Source organism: Sphaeramia orbicularis, chromosome 10, assembly GCF_902148855.1.
Source record: "Sphaeramia orbicularis chromosome 10, fSphaOr1.1, whole genome shotgun sequence".
In the NCBI taxonomy this organism is placed as follows: Eukaryota; Metazoa; Chordata; class Actinopteri; order Kurtiformes; family Apogonidae; genus Sphaeramia; species Sphaeramia orbicularis.
In genome coordinates, this window is record NC_043966.1 from 20,574,540 (window position 1) to 20,601,233 (window position 26,694).

Consider the following 26,694-nt stretch of genomic DNA (forward strand, 5'->3'; position numbering starts at 1 on the left):
CTTGTTTTGTTTTATTTTTTTACATACGTATTTAGAAATAGACAGAGGATTAATTGTAGAGCACACATAGTATTTCAAACTGCAATTGTGGGGAACGCATTACAGTAAACATGACAAAGCTGCTGTCCAATGAAGCGTTTCCATTGCCACAATGCACATATGACGTCTGACAACTGGAAAGAGTCTTCCTGTCATAACTCATATATTCATCCAACCAAACAAATGGAACCCTAATACTTGTTAAAATCTGGTGTTGACTGTTGAACATGCTTTTTACATACTGTTTGTGGTACTCCTTGCTCGCCTTTGGCATTTATCAGATGAGTGAACACTGTAATAGTCAGTTTGACTCCAGGCTAAAGCTGTTATAGTAATCTGTGAATGTAGTTTTCCTTCCCTTTCATTGTAATTTTTACATGGTGGCATTTGTTGAATAAATCAGGTGGTGGTTTTTACCCTACTTAGTGTCGCGGACAAATCTTTATAATTTCCAGACAAATGTAAACAAGCCTCCTTGTCATCTCTGTGTGGGAGAGGAGGTACTTCATCACGGAGATAAGCACACCGGCTGAGGGACAGCTACAGGAAGAAAAGGTATGAGAGTCGTTTGTGAAGTAGGGATCAGTTCTTGTGAAGCCGGTAATGATTAATCCAGTACTGCAAATTGTTGCAGAGGGCAGTTTGGTTCACGTCTTCCCTAGACTGTTGTTTCCCACTGTGAAGACAAAAGATGAATGGACCCATCCGGGCTATTATGGGGTATCTCCCTTCTCCATCACCACAGGGGCCAGTTGACTCTGATAATCCTCTTTTTGCTGAGGAGACCCTTTAATCCTCGCTAGACACAGGTGTCTGGCCTCACGGATTCCTCTGGATGACAAATGCACTTAACTATGTGTGAAAATACATAGGGAAGTTTAGAAATGCAGCTTTTTACACATGGAAGGTGGCACAATAAATATCCGACGGAAGGGATTCAAAGCAGATGTCAGACCTAATGCCGTTCAAAGCAGTAAAACTGACGGTGTCTCTGTTCACTCTATCGATCCGCTACTTAAACATGAGCAGGCATCGCTCATAATTGTACATGCGTCGCCCTGCAGATATTTTTTGACCACTGCATAAATTGATTCAAAAAAATCATCACCTCTTATATCATCCGTTCTTCCACCATCTTCATTTTAATAACCTTCATGGTTTCAGGAAGGATCTATCACTCTCACTCTCCAGCTTTGTTCTCCCTGCAAATCTCCCATATCTTTGAGCGTGCTGGATCGGAATTACAATTTCACAGACTGATTTCTAAGGCCACTGAGAAACTTCTCTCCACCCACACATGTGCTTCATTCATAATCATTAGTGCACACATTTGCTAAAGGTAGCTTCTCAAGCTTTTTTCCATAACATAGAAAACATATTTTAGAGCTAAGTGGGTAGAAATGAAAAATGTTGTTAATACCCACTATGATGGGAGAGTGGGTGCCTTAGATTGATGAATGCCATTTGTTGTTCTACCCACAAAGGAGTTGAAAAGTAGTTTTTCCTTGCTTTCCACCATTAAGAAAACTCTTATTTTTCCAAATTAGGATAACTGTCATTATTCTTCTGAAATTTAAGGCTTATGCCATGCTAATCTAGAATAAGTAGCCTATTTTTCTGTACTCACAGTGGGTGTGTGCATTTTTCTCACTGGCCTTGATTTGTCTTTATAGTTGCCATTACTGTGGTGTATGACATACTCGTATTTATACTGGTTTTACTAGGGATGCACAACCTACATTTTTTCCATGTCCAATCCGATCCCGATATCTGAATTTGGGTATCTACCGGTACCAATACTATTTCAATACCAGAGCTCGGTTTGCTTTAAAGGAGGGATATTTTGCTTTTTTTAAATGGAATTATGCATTTTAAGACATTTCCCTGTGGTCTGCATAAACTGTAAATGCTATGCTTGGGTCTGAATTCTTCATTAATTCAACTCCACAGGTCCATCTTCAACCCTATTTCTGAGTAATGACACGAGAAAGGTCGTTTTGAGCGCTGGCCCTTTAAATGCACGTGAGCCACTTCATGCCCCACCCCCTCCAGGCTGTTGGCAGCGCTGCCCTGTCCTGTTCAACCAGCAACTGAACATTTTAGGTAATCGGCTCAAAGTTTGGACATATTTTCAGTTTTTACTACAACCGCTGCTGCTGATAAACAATTATGGCGCACTCGGAGAAATGTTAGTTGGAAGTCTTGACCTTATATGTGCAAATGTTGTGATGTAACTAGTTATAAAACGTAACAAATTAAGCAGGAATTGAAACGAGTTGTAGAAATCCACTCGATTTTTGCCGGAATTAATATAAAGATAGCTTTGCAGCACCTGGAGGGTTCAAATTCAAACTTTTTGAGCTGTTAGGGTCCAAATACACAAATAAATGTACCAAAGACTAATAAAAGAGGGTTTAGCAAAATATGACCCCTTTAATATTATTACTATCATTATTGTTGATTTTATATGAGGTGATAATAAACGCCTCTCTACAGGCAAGTATGATATGTACGAATGTATGCATGTATGTTCCAAAAGGCAACCTGAGGTAAGTATAAGGTCAGATAAACAGGATATCCTGTTGACAGGAAAAATCCCACCCTGAAAACAAATATGCAACTGTAAGGGTTTCAAATTGACTGTCAATATTGAAGTCCAGTATTGTAGGTCTTGATGGAGTTTCCGCCAGTCAGTACAACGGCTTTGCAAACATTGCACGTCGCTGTCTTGCTTTGCGGTCTGTTGTGATCAAAAGTTGGTTAGCCACAGTGCTGCTCATTGCTCGCATGCTAGCTGACTGCAAAGTGTGGAATGGGTTTCCTGAACGGAGGCGTGTCTCATTACTCCGTTTCTCATTAAGACACCCCTCCATTCAAGAAATCCATTCCACATTTTGCAGCCAGCTAGCGGAGCAGCCGGCAGGGAATCACTTGTGGAGTCATTTCAGCAGGCAACATTAAAGCACAGATATGGCTCATAGTCGGATATCTCCGCAGGTGGGATCGGAATTTTCCGATCATTGGTATCGGAACCCGATACCGATACTGGATTGGATCGGCCCCCCTCTTAGGTTTTACTGGTATACTGTACAGACCATTGAGATAGCGTTGTGTCTATAATAAATGACTCTACTCAACTCAGTGCTTTGAAGATTGAATGTGCGCATTGTTTAATTTCTGCAAAACATTTAAATCATATTTACAGAGAAAAGACAGTTCAGACTGAAATCCATGTAATTTTACACAAAGCCTAGTTTTTTCTTCTTTTCTTCCGTAAAAATCATCCCTGTACTTGTTTCATTAGTAGCATTCTTTCACACTCCAAGGCTTAGTTAGTTGTTGATTTTCGTTTCAGCATGCTAAAAAAGCTTAAATAGGAAGACAAGGACCACAGGCCATCATGTGTTGATGTGTTGAAAAGGGTCCTAATTATTGGACTGCTGTTTCACCCCCCCCCCCCCCCACACACACACACACACACACACACACACACACACACACACCAAATCTTATACGATCTGTTTCTCCAACATTCATGCTTCAAGAGCCCTTTTGAACACATGCCAGTATTTTAATCATGTTCCTATTTTTCTCCTTCCTCAAGTATTTTATTACAGTCTGCATTGTTTTTTCGCAATTGAAACCATGTGGAAAAGAAGGAAACAGAATGAATAAATAGTGTAAACATCCCCTCACTACTCTGTGTGTTCCTGAGGTTTTTCTAGTGATAATCACTTGTATCAACTGAATCACATTATGAGATCATAGCAGATCTGATTATAGTCATTTTGATAATAAAGAAAAATACATGTTAAGATGACTGTGTTGCCAGCATCCCTTCGGTTGTTCTTTTTCCAATAACAGTAATGGTAGTAAACCGTTTGTGAATGTGCCAGGTGGTGTGTTGTTTGGATGCTTTAATTTTTATTGTTTGAGTCATATAAATTAGTAAAGATGAATTTAACAGGATTTCACAAAGTTCCAGAAGAGTTATTAAAATGACTCCTAACATCTCATAGTGTTTACAATGTTTGGAAGACGCAGAAAATAGCAAATGCTGAATCGGTTTATGTTGGGCAGATATGTTGGCTGTTAAATATATTAAATAAAATCCTGAAAAGGCCACATATGATAACATCAGCATAGAGAGTGATTAGCGGGGGTGACATCTGTGACTGTCAAGGGCTTTTTTCACTGTTTATCTGCTATGATGGAGGTGTGAAAAGCTGTTTGCAGAGCTTTTATGGTAGCCTTCAAAGATACCATGAACATGTCATCATCGTCATCATCTTCTACAAATTGTCATACATATAATAATACAAACCTTACATACATGTCATGTCAGGGAGTGATAAGAATCTTATTACTGCCTGACTTACAAGATAAAGCGTAACGTATTTCATGCACTGAAAAATCCTGTCGAAGCGTTACAGTGTTCTTTGAAGATGTGGTGACTCTGCCCGCTTGCACATTTTGATAACAGATGATGTTTTATTTTCAGTGGTATGTACATTATTGGAGATGCAGTGAGTTTTAGTTTTGTTGAGTAACATTAAATTACGGTAATAGCAGCCACTTTAATAAGCAATGAATCAGTTTTAATGGGTTTTTAGGGAAAAAAAAAGCTAAATTCTCTGATTTTAGCTTGTTAAATTGTACTAATTGTTTTGGTTGCTTTCCTCTTTTATATCAGTAAACTGAATATTTTTGGGTTGCAGACCAAACAATTGTTTTAATTGTTTTCCTACTAGGGATGCAAATTATCGATTAATTAATTAATTAATCATTAGTTGGTTGACCTTGTCGATTGATTAACGATTAATTGATAAGTGGTGATTTTCCTGTGAACCTCAATTTCTCTTTCAATAGGGTCTATAAGAATAAAAGCTAAATATTGTTTGTTTGCTTCATGGAAAAAGCATGTCATATTCCTTTATTGTACCATTAGGGATACAGTACAGGCAGTGACATTTATGTAATATAACAAAATAAATTCTGCAGAGGATCTAAACAAAATAAATGGATCTGAAGAGGGGCAGTTTAGAAGAAATGGGCATTTCTGATATTTGGATTACTACCTGACATGATGGAGTGAGATTTCAGTACGGAGGAGTTTCACATGGGAACAACCAGGCAACCCGCAGCATGTGGGACGAACAGACGAGCCGGTCTGTGTTTCATTCCACCATGTCCCTGAAGCGATTCTAACTCATCAACGCCACAATCTGATTCAATGACCGGCTATCCCAGTCCCGATGCTGGCCGCGGTGTCGCAGCACGGACAAGCCGGCAGCTTTCGGACAGGTGTGGGACAGGTGGACAGGGTGACTCCCTTGATATTCAACATTAGCGATGAAGCCTAGTTTAGGCAGTGTCGACATCTGTCGACATCACAAATGCTGCTGTGGAAAAGGGCAGTTAACCGACTATTACTGTAATTACTGTATTACTGTAATTTATCGAGCAAATTCTTATCGGCAGTGAATTGATAGTCGATTAATTATTTGCATCCCTATTTCCTACATATTAGAGACCTCACATTAGGGCAGCATGATACTGGAAAAACTGACATTGCGATTTTTTAAAACTCTGTAATATATATATCGCGATATGAAAAAAATACTCCAGAGGATATAATAGCTGTGTGGTGTCAACGTAAATGGTCAAACAAATTAGTTGTATTTCCTCTCGTTGTGTCGACAGGTGCAAGGCACTGTCGACACATAACACGTGTTTCAATTTCACTCTTTTTGTACCCGAAATAATTCCAGATAACTGATGTTGCTTTTCTTTTTTGCACCAAGTCTTCGTTTATGCTGATTTTCTCTTGTTTGTTGCTCATTTTTCAACGCTGTTACCAGTGACTCACTCCAAACTGATTAAGAATGATTGATTGGTGGATTGCTACGCGCAGTGCGTGTCACATACCCTTGAAATTAGATGAGAACACACTGAGTTCATTTGCCTCCTATATTGCAGGACATAGGATGTGACTACTGCGCACATTAACATCATGATGATGATGCTCAAACAATATATTGTGCAGCTCTACTTCACATCTAATCAAATAATCAAAAAGAATCATGCATAGCCATATACTTGGCTTGTGTGAGCTGTTTTATATGACATTTGCGGTGGCTGTTTTTTTATCTGTGCCACAAGCTGGAATTCTCAGAAGCAGAAAGTATTTATTATAAAAAAATAACTTTAATATCCCTCTGAAGTACAGGTTAAATTCTCTAAAAGTATAAAATAAAGGTCTCACTGTGTACCTCTAGACAGAATTCAGTGCCTGCTGCCAGAAGTGGTGCAAGGTTCGGGGATCGCTGTGACCTTCTCAGTGGTCTGAGCGTGTGCTGGCAATGCCATGACTGATGCAGATTATCATAGCTGGAGAAAGCCAATTACTCTGGTCATCACAGCACCCTCAGGGCCGCTCTGGCTGGAATGAAATGCATTACAGAATTCTCTTTACATCCTTCTTTTGGCGTTTCATATTTCCCCTATGCTGACCCCCCCTCCTCCAGTTTTAGTGTTAATAGTGCAGTCAATGGGGACACTTTGGAGCTTCAGAGCCTTGTCTGACTCGGATGAGCTTCTGCTCCACAAAGCAGGGAGGTCGTGGCTTCTGGAGGAACGGATGAATTAGATTCTCCTCTGTTTGTCTTCTGTCTCTATTCAAGACAAAGCCCTTTTATTTTGGCCCATCTTAACCGCTCCCTCTCAGTCATTGTCCTTGAATGGCTACAGAATGAATAAGTCGGGTTGCAGACTTTGTGGTTTAACAAACTCCTCCATGGCATTTTTTTTTTTTTTTTTTTTTTTTATGAACAAAACAAACAGTGACTGATCAGACTGTTGTTATTCTTATTTTTTATTCAGAACCGGATTTGCTACAAGGCTAGCGAAGCAGGGATCACACAACGACGCAGCAGCTCTAGGATGTACAAAGACTACAGATCAAGCCGAGTCGCAGGTAGGAGGCATGGCTTTTTGTTTGTGTCGGAACTTTGTACACAAGTATTTCTGCTGAGTTTTGTTCTAGAGGAGGAGAGGTGGTATTTTTAATGAAAGGCAGACATTCCACATTACAAAAAAGATTAGATGCCTTTGCAGTACACTCTGACAAATATATTCAATTTCTTTTTAATATTTACTACTGAAAAATATCTTTTTAGTTTCCCCAACCACTGAACCTTCCTCGCCTTTGCCCTTCAATTACATTTTTCTTTTTCCATTCACGTTTGTTCATGTTCTTACGACATCCTCGGTTTAATTATTCTCAGAGCTTTTGATTCAAGTTGTTTAACTCACACATTATTAACAACAAAGGCACATTTGCACTCTCTCAAATGCTAGATGACTTTCTTTTGTGAAGTGGTAGCGAATGATAATGTATTTATGAATGCTGCATTAATCTAAAGTGACATCCATATGTGCATATATACTGGGTATGTCTGTTTAAAATGCGTTCATAACCAGGCAACTTTGGTGTTAAACACGATATGGAGATCCAGTTTAGTTGAACATTGTGTACATATGCTGACTTTTACTTCAAGCCCAACATAAACTCGATTGAGTCTTTTCAAAAGTAACTGAAGACCTTCTTGTTTAGACAGGCATTTAGTTAAGGGTGGCTTTTATGACCAGTTGGTTTTGTATTTTATTGCCTGTGTCTGTGTATGTAACTGTGTGTTTTATTTCCGATGTATCTTTCTTCTGATTTGATTGTAAAGCACTTTGTGAAATCTTTCTGCAAAAATTGCTATATAAATAAACTTTATGATTATGATTATTATTATTAATAATAATAATGATAAACACTATCATTCTTTACTTTCTTAGATGTTATTAGCAGATGGAGTACCAACCAAAAGCAGCAAATCATTTGTTGAGATTAGTCTTACATCATGTTTGCTTTGTAAATGATGCAAATGTTTTAATCTGTCGTGTTTAATTTCTAAAGTGAAAAGTGAAACTTCCAACACAAATTACACACCATATTTCAGAAAATCCAGAGGTCCTATGATAATACAGTTGCGGAAAAAATTATTAGACCGTCAAAAGTCATCAAAAAACAATGGTTATGCAGTCAAGTACTAACTCCTGTGTGTATCATGTGACTAAAACAGACAGAAAAGAAAACATAGAATGTCTAAAAGCACTGTTTCTGTCAGTACAATGCTGTAACTGTTGATGTGAGAACTGAAGTGATTTTGGTTATTATCAAGAAAACATGGAAAATGGCTAGATATCAGCTCTGAAATGAAACGATTATGAGCTCTTTTTGTCGTTATCATTATATTTGTTCAAACAAATGTACCTTTAGTTGTACCAGACATTAAATTGAACAAGAAATTGAGGAAAACAAGGGTGGTCTAATAATTTTTTCCACGACTGTGTATTAGTCCTGTGTGAATTGACATCTCTGTAATTTGGTGGGATGTGCAGCATTTTCTTTTCTTCCGTGCGTTTATTCAGCCCATATCCTGGTTGAGGAGTGTGAAGGCTGCGCTAGTGATGATGATAAAACAAGGTGTTTTAGGTGGAAATCCAGGAGGCTCATACCACAATACAGCAAGGATATTCACTGAAAGGACATACTTAAATCCTTCAGAAGAGGGACATTTGAAAGCATAATAAGATGGATGAAAATAGTGATGGTTAGAGGAGGAACATTTTTCTGTTTTTCAGCAGTTATCTCCAGGTAGTGAACCTGCCCTTGACATCAGAACTGTGGAATAATGACACTACATTCGAGTAAAAAAGTGACTTTGCTCATCCCATGCAAAAACACAGACGTGGGAGGTTAAATTTAAAATCACCAGAGGTCACCAGGTTATATTAATCCTGTATGAAACATATTGTGATACCCAAGCCGTTTTTGCACGAAATTAACTTAAAATCTAAATCAATGTGGAGAGGATCAAACCAAAATAATGACTCTTCCTGGGTGTATCTGTTGTTGCATGGTAGGACTGCAGCTTACGATAATTTTAATAATCGATTAATCTGTTGATTTATCCGATAAACACAAAAGACTCAATTCTCAAAGATCGGTATTTAACCCAAAGCAATATAGGCTAGGCTACAGAAAAGTCACTAATGATAAGATCCCTGCAATGGGTTTTGGTATAGTTAGCGAGCACTAGCCCGCTACCTAGATGTGTTATGGCTAAAGACTAGCAAGCTACAGTCTTCAACCAGCTCCAGTTATGGGCTATCAAACTAGCGTTGTATGTGTTAGTTCCGGTCAATGATAGGCAACGGAGATGGATGAAAATGTTATAATTACAACCATAGTGTCTAACTAGCTAGTGGGCTAAAGTAATCACGACATGTAGGCTATCTTAAGCTAATGTTTGCATTATGTTCCCGGTGACCACGACAGCGCCGTTTGTCCCTAAACGTAGCGCGCCATGGGATTTTGGCTACTCTTTTCTCAGTATTCAAGATTTGTTACATAAACTGCTCTCTACGTTTCGGGCAAACGGGGCTGCTGTGGCCACTGCGAACATAATGTAAACCTAGCTTTAAAAATCTGACCTGGCATCCGAAGCCTCAGCCATGCTGCTCTGTGCTTTCCTCTGTTACACTACACAGCGTGCGGGCATGCCTCAGTACTAACGTGCTCAGGACCCAACGAATCGACTACCGAATTCATTGCCAACTCTTTTAAGAATCAAGTTGGATCGATTTAATTGATTTGTTGTTGCAGCACTTTTGCGTGGGCTGTGCTTACTTATTATCTGCTTCTGATTCAAAACAATGTAATATTATTTATTGGAAAATGTCTTTCACACACATAGGGAAAATGTTTTAATAATCTAAAATTCCCACACTGCGACCACAACATCTAATCCCCCCTGAAAAAAAAACCCTCTTCACACTCTGTCTTATTTGCCTCCACATGTAAGTAACAGAGTAGAAACAAAACACTTAATAGTCCTCATTAAATGAACAGATGACCAATGGAGAATTTTAAAGGATTCTTTATTATATTGGCTGCTGTGTGTCCCTCAGAACCATAACGGTACTTTCAGAAACAGTGTGATCTTACAGTACATTGTCTGAGAATAGTAACAGAGTAAGAAACTGACAGATTGTTTAAGTGAGAGGAAAGAGAAGGGGAATGAAAAGCGCCTTTCTTGCTGGGCTTTGGCCGATGAGTGTGTCCTTTCCTATTATGCTCACACAGAGCAATATGCAGGTCAGTCAGGTGATAATGAATGCTCTGTCTGATACTTGGCCTTTCTCCCTCCCTCCCTCCCTCCCTCCCGCTTGTCTGCTCCGCTCTGTATGTTGCATCCCCTCTCTTTCCTCACCTGTGTACACTGCAGAGTTTGCTACAGGGTCTACTACATTTGACTTTAGCTAGTTTAATTATCTACCAATCTCCTTCTCCTCTGTTCAGGAACATTCAGTAGTTTAAAGGTGTTTCGGGTCAGTTTGCAAGACAATGAAGATGTCAAGTCTTTTCTGTCACTCCTGTGATTAATGAACACTGACTTAAGGCCACTGTCATCTCGCTACAAACCTGGTAATTTTCGGCTTGTATGAACAAAAAGAAAAGATACCTTGATGGATAATTTGCTTTAGCCTGCACAGTGCACAAAGGATTCCATGAACTAATTTAATTCTGTGCACACCGGCCCTACACTGCATAACTGTCTGAAGTAGAAGTGGATGTAATAATGCATTCATCTAATGTTTTGCAAAGGTGCACAATGGAGAGTTCAAGGTTTGATGTGGTGATTTGTCTGATTCATACTGCAATATTTTGTTGCAAATGGGCCATGCATTTTTGCTAGCTTGAAAAAAGGAGGTTGTCCTACTTCTCAGAATCAACAAACAGGTCTCTGTTGTCCTTTAAAACAATCCACAGTGATGGTTCAGCATCTTCTTTAACCCACGTTTATAATGATTTCGTATTCAAAATGGATGCATATTTTACTGTTTTATTCATCAAATAAAGAGATGACCATGTAACGTATTGTAAAATGTAAGCATTGTCAACCATTTGACATCTACTTAGCGGTCTTATTGCTGAGCTGGAAGGATTAATCAATCTGGACAATAGGACGTTTTATAAACCATCAGTATCAGCATAATTTCTTTCTTTCAGTGGCTGGACTTTAGTGGAAAATAAAAACTAAAACTATGATAATGATAGACTTTATTTCGAACATCAGTAGGAATAAAAGATGAAGATGAACAAAAGGCAAAAAGAAATTACCAGTTTAAACAGAATACTCCATTATATTGAAAGAAATAAATCAACCCAAAAAAAAAAAAAAGTCACACAATGTACAACTATTTCACTGTGGCTCTTTAACAATAGTTTACGTCCAAAAAGGAGTAGGAAGAAGCTGAACTTACATTGTTCTACCCCAATTTTACATGACTTGGCTTATCGGCTAATGTATAGAGTCTGTAACAAAGAATAGGTTAGTTATTAAATTACTGAAAAAGAGAAGTAATTATAACATACCATCAATAACTATTACAATTGTACTCTAGGTCATTGATACCATATCTCTGGAAAATAAAGTTTATATTCATCTTTGATATTTTGTCACATTGTATTCCATAAAACCAGTCCACAACATGAAATGCATATCTTTTAAAGATTTGTTCTAGTGAAATGTTGTTTCATATTTAGTTTCTGTCTCTCTGTAAACTAGCTCCTAACTATATTTTTTGTGGTTGGTTAGGGTTAGTTTGAAGTTCAGTTTCAGATTTATTTATTACTTTTAATTTAATGATCAGTGATCCATGTTTATTCATTTACTTAAATTTACTTTGACTAGATGCTCAGTTAATGATTGTTCATTTGTAACCTACTGAATTTATTCTGTGGGTGTGGGTATAATATCTGCTTTTCCTCCTTCAACCTACTATTAATATATCTGCCTATAAAAAGTCCATTATTGGTTGATCTCTGTTGATTATGTATAAATGTTGTATACAGGTTTCCGCTTCTATAAGAACATAAAGAAGTTGGTTAAAATAGACACATATAAATGCTCTATTTTGTTAAAATATTTAATAATCAAGTCTTGGTGCTTAACGTATCCCATTTAGGCTAACGCTCACCACAGTCTGTGTAACCTATTGGTGTTAGCTGGTGGTCTGGGTACAAGATGTAACCTGGCTTTGTGTTAATGTTACCTTTGGGGCTGTTAAGTTTAACGCCTGTGGTAAAGCTGCTGGTACGTGCCAGACATCACAGCCATACGGCTGCACAGCACAGCCCCCAAAATGCACTACAGTGCCCACTTACTCGCATAAACTGCTTTTTTTCCCCTGCTCGTATCAGTGGAGTTTTTGCATTTTAATGCAGTGTGGTAATGTAGAACAAACATGATTTGTCATCGCCACCTCTTCTGGCTATATTGATGGCAAATGCCCGAGTGGTGTTTGAGTCAAGTGATCCTCTGGCTGTGAATGATGGCGGGGCAGCTAGTGCAGTTAACAACATTTCAGCATAGTGCAAAGGGGTTAACAGTTGTTTTGCACTCTGTTTGAGACCCATTTCCATCAATATTCATACTAAGGAAAGATTCTCTAGAGATTGGGCTGGCCTCCTTTTGGATGTAGCCTAATCCAATTTTTAGAACAGATGCGTCTGTTACCAAGGAGCCTACATTAACTCTCTCCTGTAACTCTCTCTTCTATCTATGGCCAAGATGATTCAAAACACATCAGCTCCAGTTACTTTTTATGGTGCCCTGTCACTCCCCCGCTACTCATTAAATTCATCCAAGTAGGAATACACCAGTATGTGAACTGGGACACTGTGAAGCTCATTTAATGAGGTGTGACTTAAGCTGGGGAGTCACCTCAACCTTTCCTGTCCAGATGATCATCTGCTAACCATCAGTCAGGGGGCAGGGATGTGAGCTAAGGAGGGAGGAGGAGAAGAAATGATGTAATTAGAAAGAGAAGGATTAAGAACGATGGAGGGCAAAGATAACTAGCGAGGGTACAAGACAGAAATGTCCCCCATCTTCAGTACAGAATTTTGTGCTGGCTGTCTTCCTCCATAGAGGGCAATGGAGTTAATGACATTTTTCACTGGTGCCTGGGCCACAAACACACCATTCATTGATCTCAAAATGGAAGACACCAAATACCACTGCAGCCACTTTAAACTGATAGGCTTTTTGCTGAGCAGAACCTTTTTAAATATCATCCTCTCCTCTTCTCTAAAGGCCTCGTGGAGCAGCTACCTGAACCCTGTTGTTTGACTGGAAAGGGCATATTGATGCTGCACAGTGCAGCGATACCAAGAGAAAATAGGACGGTGTGATTTGGGAAATAAAGCTGGCTCCACGCTAGAGATAATTAGGTCGATTTTGGGTCCATTTCTCCTTGCGTAACATTCCAGGGAGCGTTCTTATTTCGAGGCTGGTCGGAACCATTTATCTGCTAGAATTGCCTGGCATTATGAGCAGTTTACAAATATAATGTGAAATTCAGGAATGATTCTATCCAACTGTTGGAGCATGAAAAAGTTTACGTATGCAAGTGCAATGAAAACCAGTTTAGTAAATTATTGTGTCTGTGTGTGTTGACCAGTAAGGAGACCAAAACCGCCCTCGATTTGATACAAGAAACAAACATAAATGCCACATTAGGTGGAAAATGGCAACAAATGCCACAATGCATGACAAACTGCAGGAACAAATGCGAGACAAAGGATTTAACAAAATGTGAAAGAATTTGAAACAGTGTTATATGATCCACACCGATGGTTCTGTTCAAGGGGTTAAACCAGCTTCAGGTGTTTTTTTGTCAGAATACTTCATACATCTATCAGCTCCTCAGTCAACAGCTCATGGAGTATACTACTGCATGAAGTACTACATCAAACTGGCAAAGTTTTAAACCATGATGATGATGAGCCCACTCTTGATGTTCACATAACAGTAGTGGGTGGAAGATGGATGGTTTTCTGATATATTTGGATGGACAGCTGATTAGTACAACTTCGAGCTCAGTCTGCAGTCTAGAAAAGCCATTCTGAATCTGTCCTCTCAGACACCACTTCATCCACCAGTTTCTCTTTTGTTTTCTTTTGGGAGTGTTAAGTGTAAGACCCAAAACCAATTGATGATGTTGGTGTGCCTCCATGTTTGTTTTGCTCTAAAGTCTTGTTTGATCCCTCATGTTACTGTGATATCTCTGATTACTGTAGTACAGAGAGTCTCTGGAAACGCCACCTGTAGTTACACTGATTCAACACAATAAAAGGCAAGGCTTTATAAAAATGTCTATTCAACATTAATGTCTCTCTGAACACTGACATAGACAGTGTTGAAAGACAGTGAAAACTACACAGAAACATAGAATACAAAATAAGGAGTGCATCTTTCAGTCTTTGAACGTCTCTCAAGGCAAAGACACACCAACCCGACTGCCGATCGTTGGCAGAAAAGTTAGCCCAACTGATCTTTTGGCTCCTGTCTCCCCAACACGGTCAAAAAAGTGTGAAAAACACACCTAATTGACTACTGACTTGAGTGTACATTCTGCACCTGCGTGAGACGTAAACAGCAGGCGGTGTCAATCTGTATTGTGGCCCAAAAAAGCCCCCGAAAAACCGGAAATAACGGAACATCTCTCCAGACCAAAACACAGAGCTCACTATTGTCAGTCATTGTTGTCAGCAGAGAGTGTTAAGTAGTCAGGAAGGATTGTTGAACTCATTGAACGGATGGTTAGTAATAAGAAGATACTGGCATTGTCAGCTCTCAGGCCTCTGAAAGATTCCGGTCTTCTCGTTCACTGATTAGGTAGTCAAAGGTTATCCCTCTACCAATCAGATTGGTCAGACTGATCGACTGGATAATGGCCGATTACACATGTTGAATCGGCTGAAAAGAATGGCGACGGCGTTAACGACGGCCCGATCGCATGTAACACACCAAACAGACTCATGTTCCCGACCTCGCCAGACTGCCCAATGACGTCTGACTGCCGAAAATCGAATCAGTGTCTTCAGCCTTAAGCTACCACAAGGAAATAGACAGATTCCAACATACTGGCATAGCAGCAGATTCATTCAAAAAATGTTTGATAAAGTGTCTGAACTGCATCACAGTGTCCAAGTAGGAACATAAAGAAATGTTAAATACACCACAAACAATAAACAACTCCTGAACCATGTGCAGAATTAGCATCATCTTGGGGTTGTTGTATTTGATGTATACATTTTGACTAACCCATAATGCCACAGTAGAGCCCATTTCTGCTCTGGTCATGAGATCCACACATACAATAAACATTATACACAAAGCAGTCATTTAAAACCCAACATTGGCATAGATATGTTTTAGATTTTTACCAATTTTACTACTATTTTTAGCTTACTGGCCAGTAGGCCGCAAGCTATTGTCGTCATGCGGTGTCCGTCGTCGTCATCTGTCGTCATCTGTGCTCCGTTGCAAAACTTTCAATCGTCTTCGTCTCCAAAACTACAATTCCGATTGACTTCAAACTTGGTATACAGCTTCTTTATGATGATGTCAACAAAAGTTAGTGAAATTATTTGGATCCGGATCTGATTCTGGATTTGATGCGAGTTTGAAAAATTTCACCATTATAAGAGCTAGGAAGTGGATTGATGCAATAACTCAGTAAATATAAATATTATTAAGTTGAAATTTAGATATAAAAAGGCAATGTATAATGAATGCATTGTAATTCTGCTCCTTTGTATGTTCTGTTACCTTGCTCATAAAAAGATAAATTAAAAAAAAAAAAAAGAAATTTCTACAGTACAGCCCTGATGGGGAGATGACCAAAACAGAATGGCCACATGCTGATCAGGATCTCCTTCTGGATCCAGGAACTTACAGAAAATTTAACATGGGCTCTTATGGGGAAAACATTTCGATCGTCTTTTTCTCCAAAACTACAGTTCTGATTGACTTCAAACTTGGTATACAGCTTCTTTATGATGATGTCAACACAAGGTATTGAAATTATTTTGATCTGGGTCTGATTCTGGATTTGGTGCCACTTTGAAAAATTTCCCCATTATAAGAGATAGGAAGTGGATTGATCCAATAAATCAGCAAGTATCAATGATATCAAGTTGGAATTTGAATTTTTTATAGATCTGATTGGAATATGACCAAAACATGGGCTATTTCTGTAATATAATAAATACACATAACTGGGTGATAATAAATGGCATCTGGATACATTTCCCAAAGCTTTTAATTTGGCTGGTAAGCTGCAGGGCCATTGGTCCTATTTTTTACATTTGTTTCATTTTCAAGGGACTATTTAAACCCAAAGAATGAGTTACGAGAAATACATAAGGTAAATTTCAGCACTGTTTCGTTTTCTCTGACAGTTAACACCAGTCTGAAATTGCATTGAATAAACATCAATTGTGTGGTCTTGCATTTTACTAGTGTGTGTGCTCAGTATCAAAAATCTATTAAATAATATCGTTACATGTGTGGTGACAAAACCTGAAAAAATGTTGTCAAAATCTCCCCAGAGAAATAATCCTAAAATGAGTATTGAACAAATTACACCTCTAGAAAAGGTTCTCGCAGCCTTTGTTAAGTTTTTTCCGTGATGGTGGTCCACAAAGGCCAGCTGCCATTTAATTCGCTGTAATTGAAATTGAATAATTTATAGTAAGGGAGGTTTTCCTGTTAACTAAACAATGAATTAAGCATGAGATTCAACCAGTCTTTCACATTTCGGCTTTATCGTGCGGCACTGACATCAGCGGCCTAACGATGTGGACTGATTCATGTAACATGCAGCCCGAGTATTTATCTTCACATTATAGCTATTTTTCATGCTTTTTAAGAAATAAAACAAGACAGTCGTTTCAGGTAGAGTTACTTATTTCACCTCGCTTTCAAGTCAGGCAGATTTGACTAAAGAGGGCTCTAGAGTCACCAATACACACACACTTCCACGAACCATAAAAGCAAACCAAGGCTGCTTTCATCTACCGAGGCTCAGAGTCAAATTAGTGTTTGATTTGAATGTTTTGCTACACTAAGCAGGCCGCAGAAAGAACATCATTGTTTAAAAAAAAAAAAAAAAAAAAGAAAAAAATCCAGACATTTGACAAACATCATTCCCTAGGGACACTGAAATTGAACGAGAGCATGCACTGGCTGTTACTCATTACTACTGGCTGACAGAGGTAATTGAATTCTGCCTGGAAAACATTCAGTTTATTTATGACAAGTCTTTTCTGGTGAAAATGTGGACAGTGAAAAAGCCATGTGTTTTATTTATATTTCAAAATACAGATGATAAATAACTGTCTTCCAGCTGATGTGTTTGTGTCTGCTGATGGTCAGAATAGATGCGAAAATTTGACCAGGACTTGTATTTGTTAATATGTGTGTTTTTCCTCCATTAATGCACTTCACAGAACATGTGAAGCAGTGAATTCGGCTTGTCCATCCAATATTTCTCAGAAGCTGGGCTGCTCTCCCAATGTTAGAGGAAGACAGACCTCGTATTGTGTCAGGCTTCTGAAGTCCTTCCAAGGATCCTCAACAAGGTTTGAATAGTACATTTTGGGCTTGTGAATTATTCATCTAAAAGCTGCTCCATTTGGACAATATTTCCTTTTTTTTTTTGTCTTTTCTGGCAGTTAAAAACCTTGTTAAAGTATGCATAGCTGATCTTTTTATTTACATACATGCATATTTGAGTGTGAATTTTATAGTACATATGTTATGTTGTTTCCACCATAATCAATATCATCTCACCTGGACTCTTACTGACAGATAGAGATAAAGACAAGATTTGTTGACAGTGAATTAAAGTTTCTGTTATAGCATCAGCACAGCACCTTGTTTATAGAGTATTAGTATTTTTTGACATGACCTTGGACTGAAAACTGAGCAGTTGTGAGTTTTAGAGAAGGGAAAACCTATTTACCTGTGAGATGATTTTGTGATTGCGCTAAAAACAGACATATTGACGATTCAAAAGAATGTAATTTGGCTGACCAGACTTTTGACTTTTGACCAGAAAACTCATGTTTGTCTTTTTTTGGGTTGTATGTGTATTGGCAGCTACTACTACTACTTTTTTGCCCTTTGCTTAAACAAACACAACACCCCCCACACACACTAAATCGTACCTCCGCAATTATTCTATTCACATTTTGCTCATCATTGCGGTGGTTTTTCTTAATGTTGAAAACAGGTGATTAAAATGCCACTTCCAGGTCAATTTATTTGTAAGTATAGGGTGCTGTTCAGTATCATATGGTCTTTTTCAGACTTTACTCAGTGTATGAGAATCTAAAAAGTGATCCAGGGTTGTATGATTCTTCTGCCAATAACTAAACACTATTTAATTATTTTCATCTGCGCTCTTTATATTAATGTGGGTAGACTAAGTATCAGAGGTATTTAACCTTTATTTAACCCAGAATATAAAGACTGAGCCCAAGAGCATCCTGGCCAAGTACAGTTAACAAGGTTTCAGACATGATTGTTGACATGCACACATGAAAATTTGCATGAAGATAATAGAACTACAGGAGCATAAAATACCAAAAGCAATTTAACACGTATTCCTTACAAATCATTAATATCACATAATCAGTGTGAATATAAATGAAGAGAAACATCCAGTGCCAGATGTACCTGCCTCTGGGTCTTTTAACATTACTTTGAATGCATCCAATGGGACCACATCCCAAAGTTAAGGGTAATTTTATAACTGATTCCAAGTGAAGGCAGCGGCATGCTTAAACGGCCATTTATCCATCTCAGTCCAAGGCTTTGAGGGCAGCTCATATAAAGAAATCATGAGAAGAAAGACAGTTAAGCAGCTCTCATTTCTTGATAGAAGTATTTTCAATCAATACAGTGTGAAAGCAGACCATCCAACCTAAATAAACCACTACATTTATGATAAACCCCAGTATTCCAGGTCATGTGGGCAATGAGAAAATGCATGTACATAACATGGTGACGTGAGCTACAACTCTCCTACTTACCTTGAATGAAAGGGAAGACAAAAACTAAGTGCTGAGAGGATTTTTTGCAAGCTACTGGTATTGGATAGGACTTGATTTAGATAACGGCTGATGAGTATTATTAGGATTCTCCACCAGAATTCTTGACTTGGTGAAAATCAGTAGGTAAAAAAGCCCAATCCAAGAGATTTTACAGCTTGTCTGACATGTGTTTTCATTGTTATTGATTAACTGTATTGCTGGGCAGGGCTGGGCGATACAGAAAAAAAATTGTATCACGATAATTTTTTTCATATCAGACAATATCGATATGTATCATGATATAAATCAAATCACAATTTTTGTCAAGTTTACATTTTCCATTAGTCATCGCTTAGTTGTGAAGACATCAGAAGGTTATTTCTGATTTAAGTATCTATTTTCTGTCAGAGGTTGAACATGACAGATGCACTGACGAACATTATACAACTGTTTCAGATAAATAAAACAGGCACATATATTTTAAACTAAACCAAAAGTCTGACCAGCAGGTAAAAGCTTTCAAGTTTTCAAAGAGAACACAAACAAAACAGACCACCTTCACTTAACAGTACCTGGGGTTCTATACGTGGAGGTGCGTTCCATAACTACCGTAACTGGCGTGAAACCGAAAATGAAACTTAATACTCTTTGAACGTCTGACTTCCGGCTTCTATGCTGCACCCTACTTTTCAGTAACCTGGTCGCTTGAGTTCTCGGTCAAATTTTCTCCCAAGGGAACAGTCATTTCCTCCCGCTGCAGCCCAAACATTAGCGTGTGCTGCGCCTGCTGTTACGCCTGTGCTGTATGCGTCAGCCTAGCGTAATTGGTTCGGTGCGGCGCTACTTAATTATGACTGGCTGTTCTTATGTCTGTCAAAACATGGACGAATGAATTCTGTCAAAATTGTATCGAGCATGTCTCATATTTCTATCGAGGAAAAGTTATTTTGCAATATATATCGTTAGTGTTTTATCGCCCATCCCTACTTAGATCATCCCTACTTACTTAATGTTTTCCAAACCACCGTAGAACACTTAAATCACTGTGTCACTTTATATCACTGCTACACTTTATATCACTTTCACTTTTTTTTTTATTTTTTTTTTTATCAATGCCCTGAAATGTGAATACAATCAGAAGTCTTTATGTACAGTACTGTACAGGAAGCACTTTTAGAGTAATTTCTTTAGCAATTGTCTCTTAGAGTGTATATACTAACCTTTTGGTCAACCAGGTACTAACCCACTTTTGTGTTGTGTGTTGTATGTAAGCTGCTGAATACTTGAATTTCCCCCCAGGGATCAATAAAGTATCTATCTATCTATCTATCTATCTATCTATCTATCTATCTATCTATCTATCTATCTATCTATCTATCTATCTATCTATCTATCTATCTATCTATCTATCTATCTACCTACCTACCTACCTACCTACCTACCTACCTACCTACCTACCTACCTACCTACCTACCTACCTACCTACCTACCTAGAGGTTTATTTCAATACTTACCCAGTTTCTAATACAGTCAGTGGTAGTTAACTTCTCTCATTGCTGAATATTTTATGACAGAGAGGTGAGGCGATATTGGTAGACTGTCTATCAACTTTTTCTGCCCAAAGTATTGTTGTTAAATCAGCCTTTGAAAATCCAGTCAACTGCAAGGCTAGACATAATTCTACCAAAAATAAAAGGCATTTTCAGCATCACTTGGCACTTGAATCATCACGATTCTAAAACTGCTTTACTCAAATTTTTTTTTTAATTAAAATTTTTTTAATGTGGAACTATTGAGAGAATCGGGCTGAACTTGAACCCCGCCCATTGTGGTCAGGGTTCAGCCTTGTCCAATGTACACACACTACACTACCAGGGTGGTTTCAACAAAACTGATCCACCATAATCCCTATAATCACTACAAGCTTGATGAAGGTAGAGTTTAGTGCTGCTGTGTAACCCTGTAGTTAGTTGGTTTGTAGTATTTGTGTGCTGACCTCTTTCCATTGTGAATACACAGGATAAAGACTGGAAATGTTTTCATTTTCAATAGTCCCATTATATTAACTTAACTTAATCTTCAACATCTTTGACAGGTTATCATTAAGTTCAGTGAAGTGTTAACATTGAACAGGTGATGTATGTCGTGTGCCGCCCATCCTCTACTGATCTGCACTGATGGGATTTGATAAAATGAGGGCTACATGTCTCAGCTGACCAATGCAGCGATACATTTCATATCCATCACACGCATTCGTCGATGTCTCTGTACACAGCTTGTGTCTAATTATGGAAGCATAATAGTGTTTACTCTGCTGTTTTCCTTGTGTAATTAATCTTTTGGCGGTGTGTTGATCTAACGAAGACAGTGTTCACACTCTCAGAAGGCGCCGTCATTTTTTATTTTTTTTTACCAGATTTATTGTTGACAGTGGTAAGCTTATAACTACACAAATATTTGTTGGGAATGTTTCTTTATTCTATTTCGTATTGGAAACATCTATCGTTAGAGAGGAAACAAAACGAGCCAATAGAGATTTGTGGTTTAGGGAGTGCTTTATTTATAAGTGGATAAACAAATACTAGTATCTTACTGTACTGATTCATTGGAGCTGGAGTAACTCATAAAGAGACTAGAGCTCCAAGAGGAATCCCAGACATTTTAATAAATGCCTTAATCACCTATAAGAACTTAGGCAAGAGCTCTCCTATTGAATATATTTTAAAACACTGAGTGTATGTTAAGCCTTTGGGGCTGACAGGAATGCCTCTCATCACAGTCTGCATGTTAAGCATTGGTATTGAACTGATAATCTTTATGCTTCTCCTCCTCCAACTGGCAAACCACAGAATGACACCTTCTTAAAAGCGCAGCTGTCAGAAGTTTGGAGTGATTCCTTGTTTTTGTTTTTTTGTTTTTCTGCAGTGATCACTTGGCTGCGACTAAGAAAATATCGCGGTTTTTTTTTTTATGAAAGCAAGGGGGGATTCTGTGTTTTAATTTTTTAATTTGGTGTTCATCTGTGGGGCTGCTGTGGAAGGATTTTGTTGTTTTTTTTCTCTCATGTAGCGCTGACTGATCCTTCTGTAGGGGTGTCTTCTCAGCTGTATGTGGTACCTCTCCATGAAAACGACACCCTCTCTTGACAGTTCAACAACAGCAGCAGGAGTTTAGTCAGTGACAGCAGAACCCCACGGACACCCTCACAAAGCCGAAGCGGAGTCACTTCGATTGCGCGCAGGGGGACGCACCGACGGGCGCACGGACGCACGCACGCACGGACGCATGTCTGTGGAGCGAACTGGTATCGTGGCTCAGTCGCGAACAGGGCACGTCGTGGTGAGGGTGGGCTCGCCTGCCGTAGCTAAAAGGTCCCGCTTGGACTGGCTGCTCTCATTGCAGTCCAGTCTGCCGATCGGAGCGGACTGACTGAGGGAAAAAAAAAAAAAAAAAAAACAACACTGCGCGTCCATTCAAGGATTTTTCTTTCGCACTTCGTCCACTTCGCAGCGGAAGGAGCAGCTGGAATCGCACCTCGCCCTTTGTGGACAATGTTTCTCTTGCAGTACACAGGTACATTTTCCAAGTTTTTATCGCCGTTTATTCACACTGTGTCTTCGCAACCGTTATGTTGATAGCAGATATTTTTATCCACACACACACACATACACACACAGACGGACTCTGTATACTTGTGCTGGTGCAAACCTCTGACTGCAAAGCGCACGAGTTCTGCGGCGTTTGGCCACATTTCCCCGCACATCTACGGCAAGTTCCAACGGAAACCTAATCCGTTTTTTTGCTCAGTTTAGTCCGTTATTCTCATGCGTAGAGGCTACCGGCTGTTGAGACCGCAGATTCAGCCTCTCTCCTGTGAGGTAGGCTTTTTTTTTTTTTTTAACCCAGTGTCTCAGCATTTGATGCGTAATGGTGTGCTTTATGATGATAAATGACCAACAACCATCATCCGTACACATTTGACTCTTTCTTATCAGTGCAGTAGACCAGCGGCGGCTATTATCAGGGCTGACACACGCCTACTGCAGCTGTTTATGGATGAAGTTTGTAGAATAGATTTCATCCACCGCTGTTGAAATGCACATTTTCTGCCCCCCCCCCAACCCTATTCAGACCCGTTTCTATTATGTTTTTGGCAGCATATTTAAGCCCATATTTGAGTCACATTGTATTCGACAGGCCTATCAGGCATGTAGATTGTGAGTTGTTGGCTCTATAAGTTATTTGGTTTCTTTGCTGCGACGTCTCACTGAAGATTTCCGTGTCATTTATTCCCGGATCGCCACCATGCATAAATAGCTGGATTGTAAATGGGACATTTTCTCCGGGCTTACAGGCTCTAATTAAGCAAGGATGTGGATTGAACTCTCACATTAACCTGCTTATATCCTCTTTTAATCAGGCTCTCCGTTCACCTGTTTTCAACCTCATGTAGGGTATACTAATAGGGAATTTAGATCAGATGTCGCATGGTGGATACTGGCTCTAATTCTTCTCAGACTTGTTAATCTAGTCTCGTGGAAAACTGTGTTTGTCCACTTATACTCAACACAAATGAATCCATGCAGCTTAACTATCAATTTCCAACCTTCACTGTATAATATACCCTAGTGGGCTTTGTTTATATGCACTTTAAATGTTGTATAGATTGATTTTTAGTCGAAAAATATGCTTATAATTTGGGGGGAAAAAAAGGAGAAACACTGTATTTGTTCAGTGGATGTCGGCGTGTTTCTTTCCCTACTTTGATCGGAAGGTTTGCCATTCCGTTCCCTGTCATTTGTCTGTCGCAGACAAAAGATCAGTTCTCTGTTTCCTTTTTTTCCAGAGGCACAAACATGCTTTGAACCACATCGACTGAATGGGGTTTGAGTACTTCCCCATGACCACTGGGAAAGAAAAGGTCCATCAGACCCTGTGACAGCCATTTACCTCCACACTGCACTAGTCCCCTCTGATCAATTGGCAGAGCATCTTTAGATTGCCTTTAATGGTGCAGGGGAGGGGGGGCACTTTGCTTAGATCCGTCAGAGAGGAGAGATTTAAAGGTTGTACATAGAGTGCTTGAGAAGCAGCTTAAATATTTCAGCTCTCTTTGGCATTGGATGATAGCGCCGCAGAACAAATTAGGACAGAGTGGACTACTGTACGGCACCGGGAGATTTGGCAGCTTTGGAAACCCAAATTTTAATTAGTCTGCACGCGACAGTTTGTGGTTGCGATAAATAGGGGTTCAATATCAGCTCAGTTAAGGATGCAAACAAACAAAAATGACAAAGGACAAAAGAAAATTAGAGGGTAGTAAAAGATATGACTCATGGGGAACTGTGGTTTTGTGAAACCCTGGCCAATCTGATGAAACTGAACTTTTTTCCATAGTTGGTAATGCAAATTACAGGGTAGTGCTTGAGCTACAAATAGCAGTCAGACTATTTAAAAAAAAACACCAAAAAGGAAACTTAACCAATGTGTACTTCTATATTCATTTATTCTAGTCAGTCAGTTATTTTAACGCTACACAATTCTTCCTGTGTAGTTTTTAGTTAAAATTAGTGGATTTTTGAACCTCATCATGACTTTGCCTCTGTAATACTGAAGTATAACTCTATCACAGTTCACTTAACCTGTCACCAGTTTGCCACATTTAGACCTTTTGTGTGCTGATGTCAAAGTGCACTGAATGGATGAAAGTGCTGAAATGTCAGAGCTTTCCCACAACTGTATGTCCTCAGACACCCTGACTTGTAGAGCAGTCCTTCCACCGAGCTCTGAATATTTTAAACCATCCTCCTTTCTCAGTGCAGGTATATTGTTTAGTGTGTATATTTATAATAAATCCTATAATGTTCGACTAAAAATATTTCAAAGATGTTAGTGTCGCGCATATGTTTTCATTAAATGACATTTTTCAGTGTACATAACTGTATCAAATCAAAAGAATTATTGAGTTAGAGTCCAGCAATGTGTTTGTCTTTTGCGCTGCCTTCTTATGTCCTCTAGTGGTATAAAGAATAGCTTACTATGGAGTGCTCTTAACTGGTACTCCTGTAACTCCTCTTTTATAATGAGTCAAATTATGGCATGCTCCCGTTCAAAACTAAAACAGAATATTTCAGTTTTTTCTCTCCACATCATGTTGCCCTCGAGGCACAGAAAACCAGTAGCAGGTCAACTCGGTGTAGTACTCTGCAGTCCATGTAGTCAAGGTCTAATCCCTATTTATGGACAGAACCATGGAAAACGATCTTTTTAATCTCTACTCTTAATCACAAAACAGCCGTTCATTACCAAGGCTTTGCCAAAGCCCATTGGGAAAACGTGTAGATGCTTCTGCACATTACTTTTTACAAGATGCTTGGCAGCTTTTGTCAAGTCATTTTCCTTCATGCAGTGCTATCGCTTCAGCGCACCATCTGTTAGGCTGATGTTCAAGACTTTTGGTGTAATAACTTGATTGTTTCATTGCTTCACCACTCACAATAAATCTTTTCCAGTAGGCTAATGTAGGATAATGGCTTATTTATCCCTGTGTCTTAATACTCACTTGTGTGTGCCCTTCAGAAACCTTTTTTGCCTTGGTCTAGTTGTTCAACATGTGACTGAACAACAGCAGCGTTAAAGCAAAAATCAAATTAAGTTTATGTTTTAGAAAAGTATATTAGTTTATGTGGAATATCCCTCAGAGGATCAACAGTGTTGGCAGAGGCTGCAGTTCAACCTGCCATATGGTATTGAGTTGCTAAGAGAGCTTGGCAGGCTGGAGGCAACCAACTCAGAAGCTCCAACCACATAACTGACAGAGCTCTTCATTTCTAATCACTTTCATGATGAGCAACAACGTGGGGAACCTTGAAATTGGAGTTAAGGACTCTGCAACAACCAGTTCAGGAGCTACATGAAAGATGAAGTGAGCCATCAGCCTTATTCTGCGTTCGCTGTACTATATATGAGCGCTGTGTGAGACGAGATTGTGGATCCAGTAGTGCTACGTTAAACCCTGTCGACAGTCCCTTTGAGTAGGGCAGAATAGAGAAGCAGTTTGAAGAAGCTGGATTATGCTGTTCTCCAAAGAGGAGTTGTAGCAAGTTTGAACTTTTTTCATACATACTCTCAAAAACCTATAATGAAGACCTCTGTCATGAGCAATCGCATGTGTGGTAGCCTAAATTAAATATGGGAAGTGTATATTTTTACATTTGACACTGTTAATAATTTGGGCAGTTGCTATATTTTCATCAAGTGAGTAATCCCAAACTTGAACTTTTCAGAATGTATTAGTTCACCTGTTCAGAGTGAGTTCATATGTTTTTATAGCTGTTATCTTACTGAACCTCACAGCTGTCTCACTAGAGGTAAAGGCACTGTGCCAGTCAGAGTTTACTTGCTTTAAAGCTTTGGAACTTTGGAATAATAAGCCATTATAAAGTAGTTTGGGATAAAAAAAAAAAAAAAAACACCTCTGACTTGATTTTGGAGTATTCTGAACTTTCGGTTCTTGGCTATTCTCCTGGTAAATTTGGATCCTTTGTAATGAACTCCCAGATGGGATTTGATGTGTTTTTTTTCCCCCTCGTCTTTCTTTCTCTCTCTCTTTTTTTTTTCTCATTCGGGATCTATCTGAGCTAAATTATTTT

The 26,694-nt window shown here is 38.9% G+C and overlaps 1 protein-coding gene across 4 annotated transcripts in view; it reads left to right on the top strand.

Annotated features, from left to right (window-relative positions):
* The window catches only part of enox2 (ecto-NOX disulfide-thiol exchanger 2), a 230,979-nt gene that overhangs the window by 56,211 nt on the left and 148,074 nt on the right, over positions 1-26,694 (top strand). For 2 of the 4 annotated variants that reach the window (XM_030145756.1, XM_030145755.1), the window contains exon 1: positions 22,830-22,920. Coding sequence is in view for 2 of the 4 variants with exons in the window: in XM_030145753.1 (XP_030001613.1) it covers positions 6,982-7,015 (34 nt within the window). In the remaining 2 variants the exon portion in view is untranslated. Of the gene's footprint in view, positions 1-6,921; positions 7,016-22,349; positions 22,616-22,829; positions 22,921-26,694 lie in introns of those variants that run through there. The other 2 variants (XM_030145753.1, XM_030145754.1) reach the window with 2 other exon arrangements.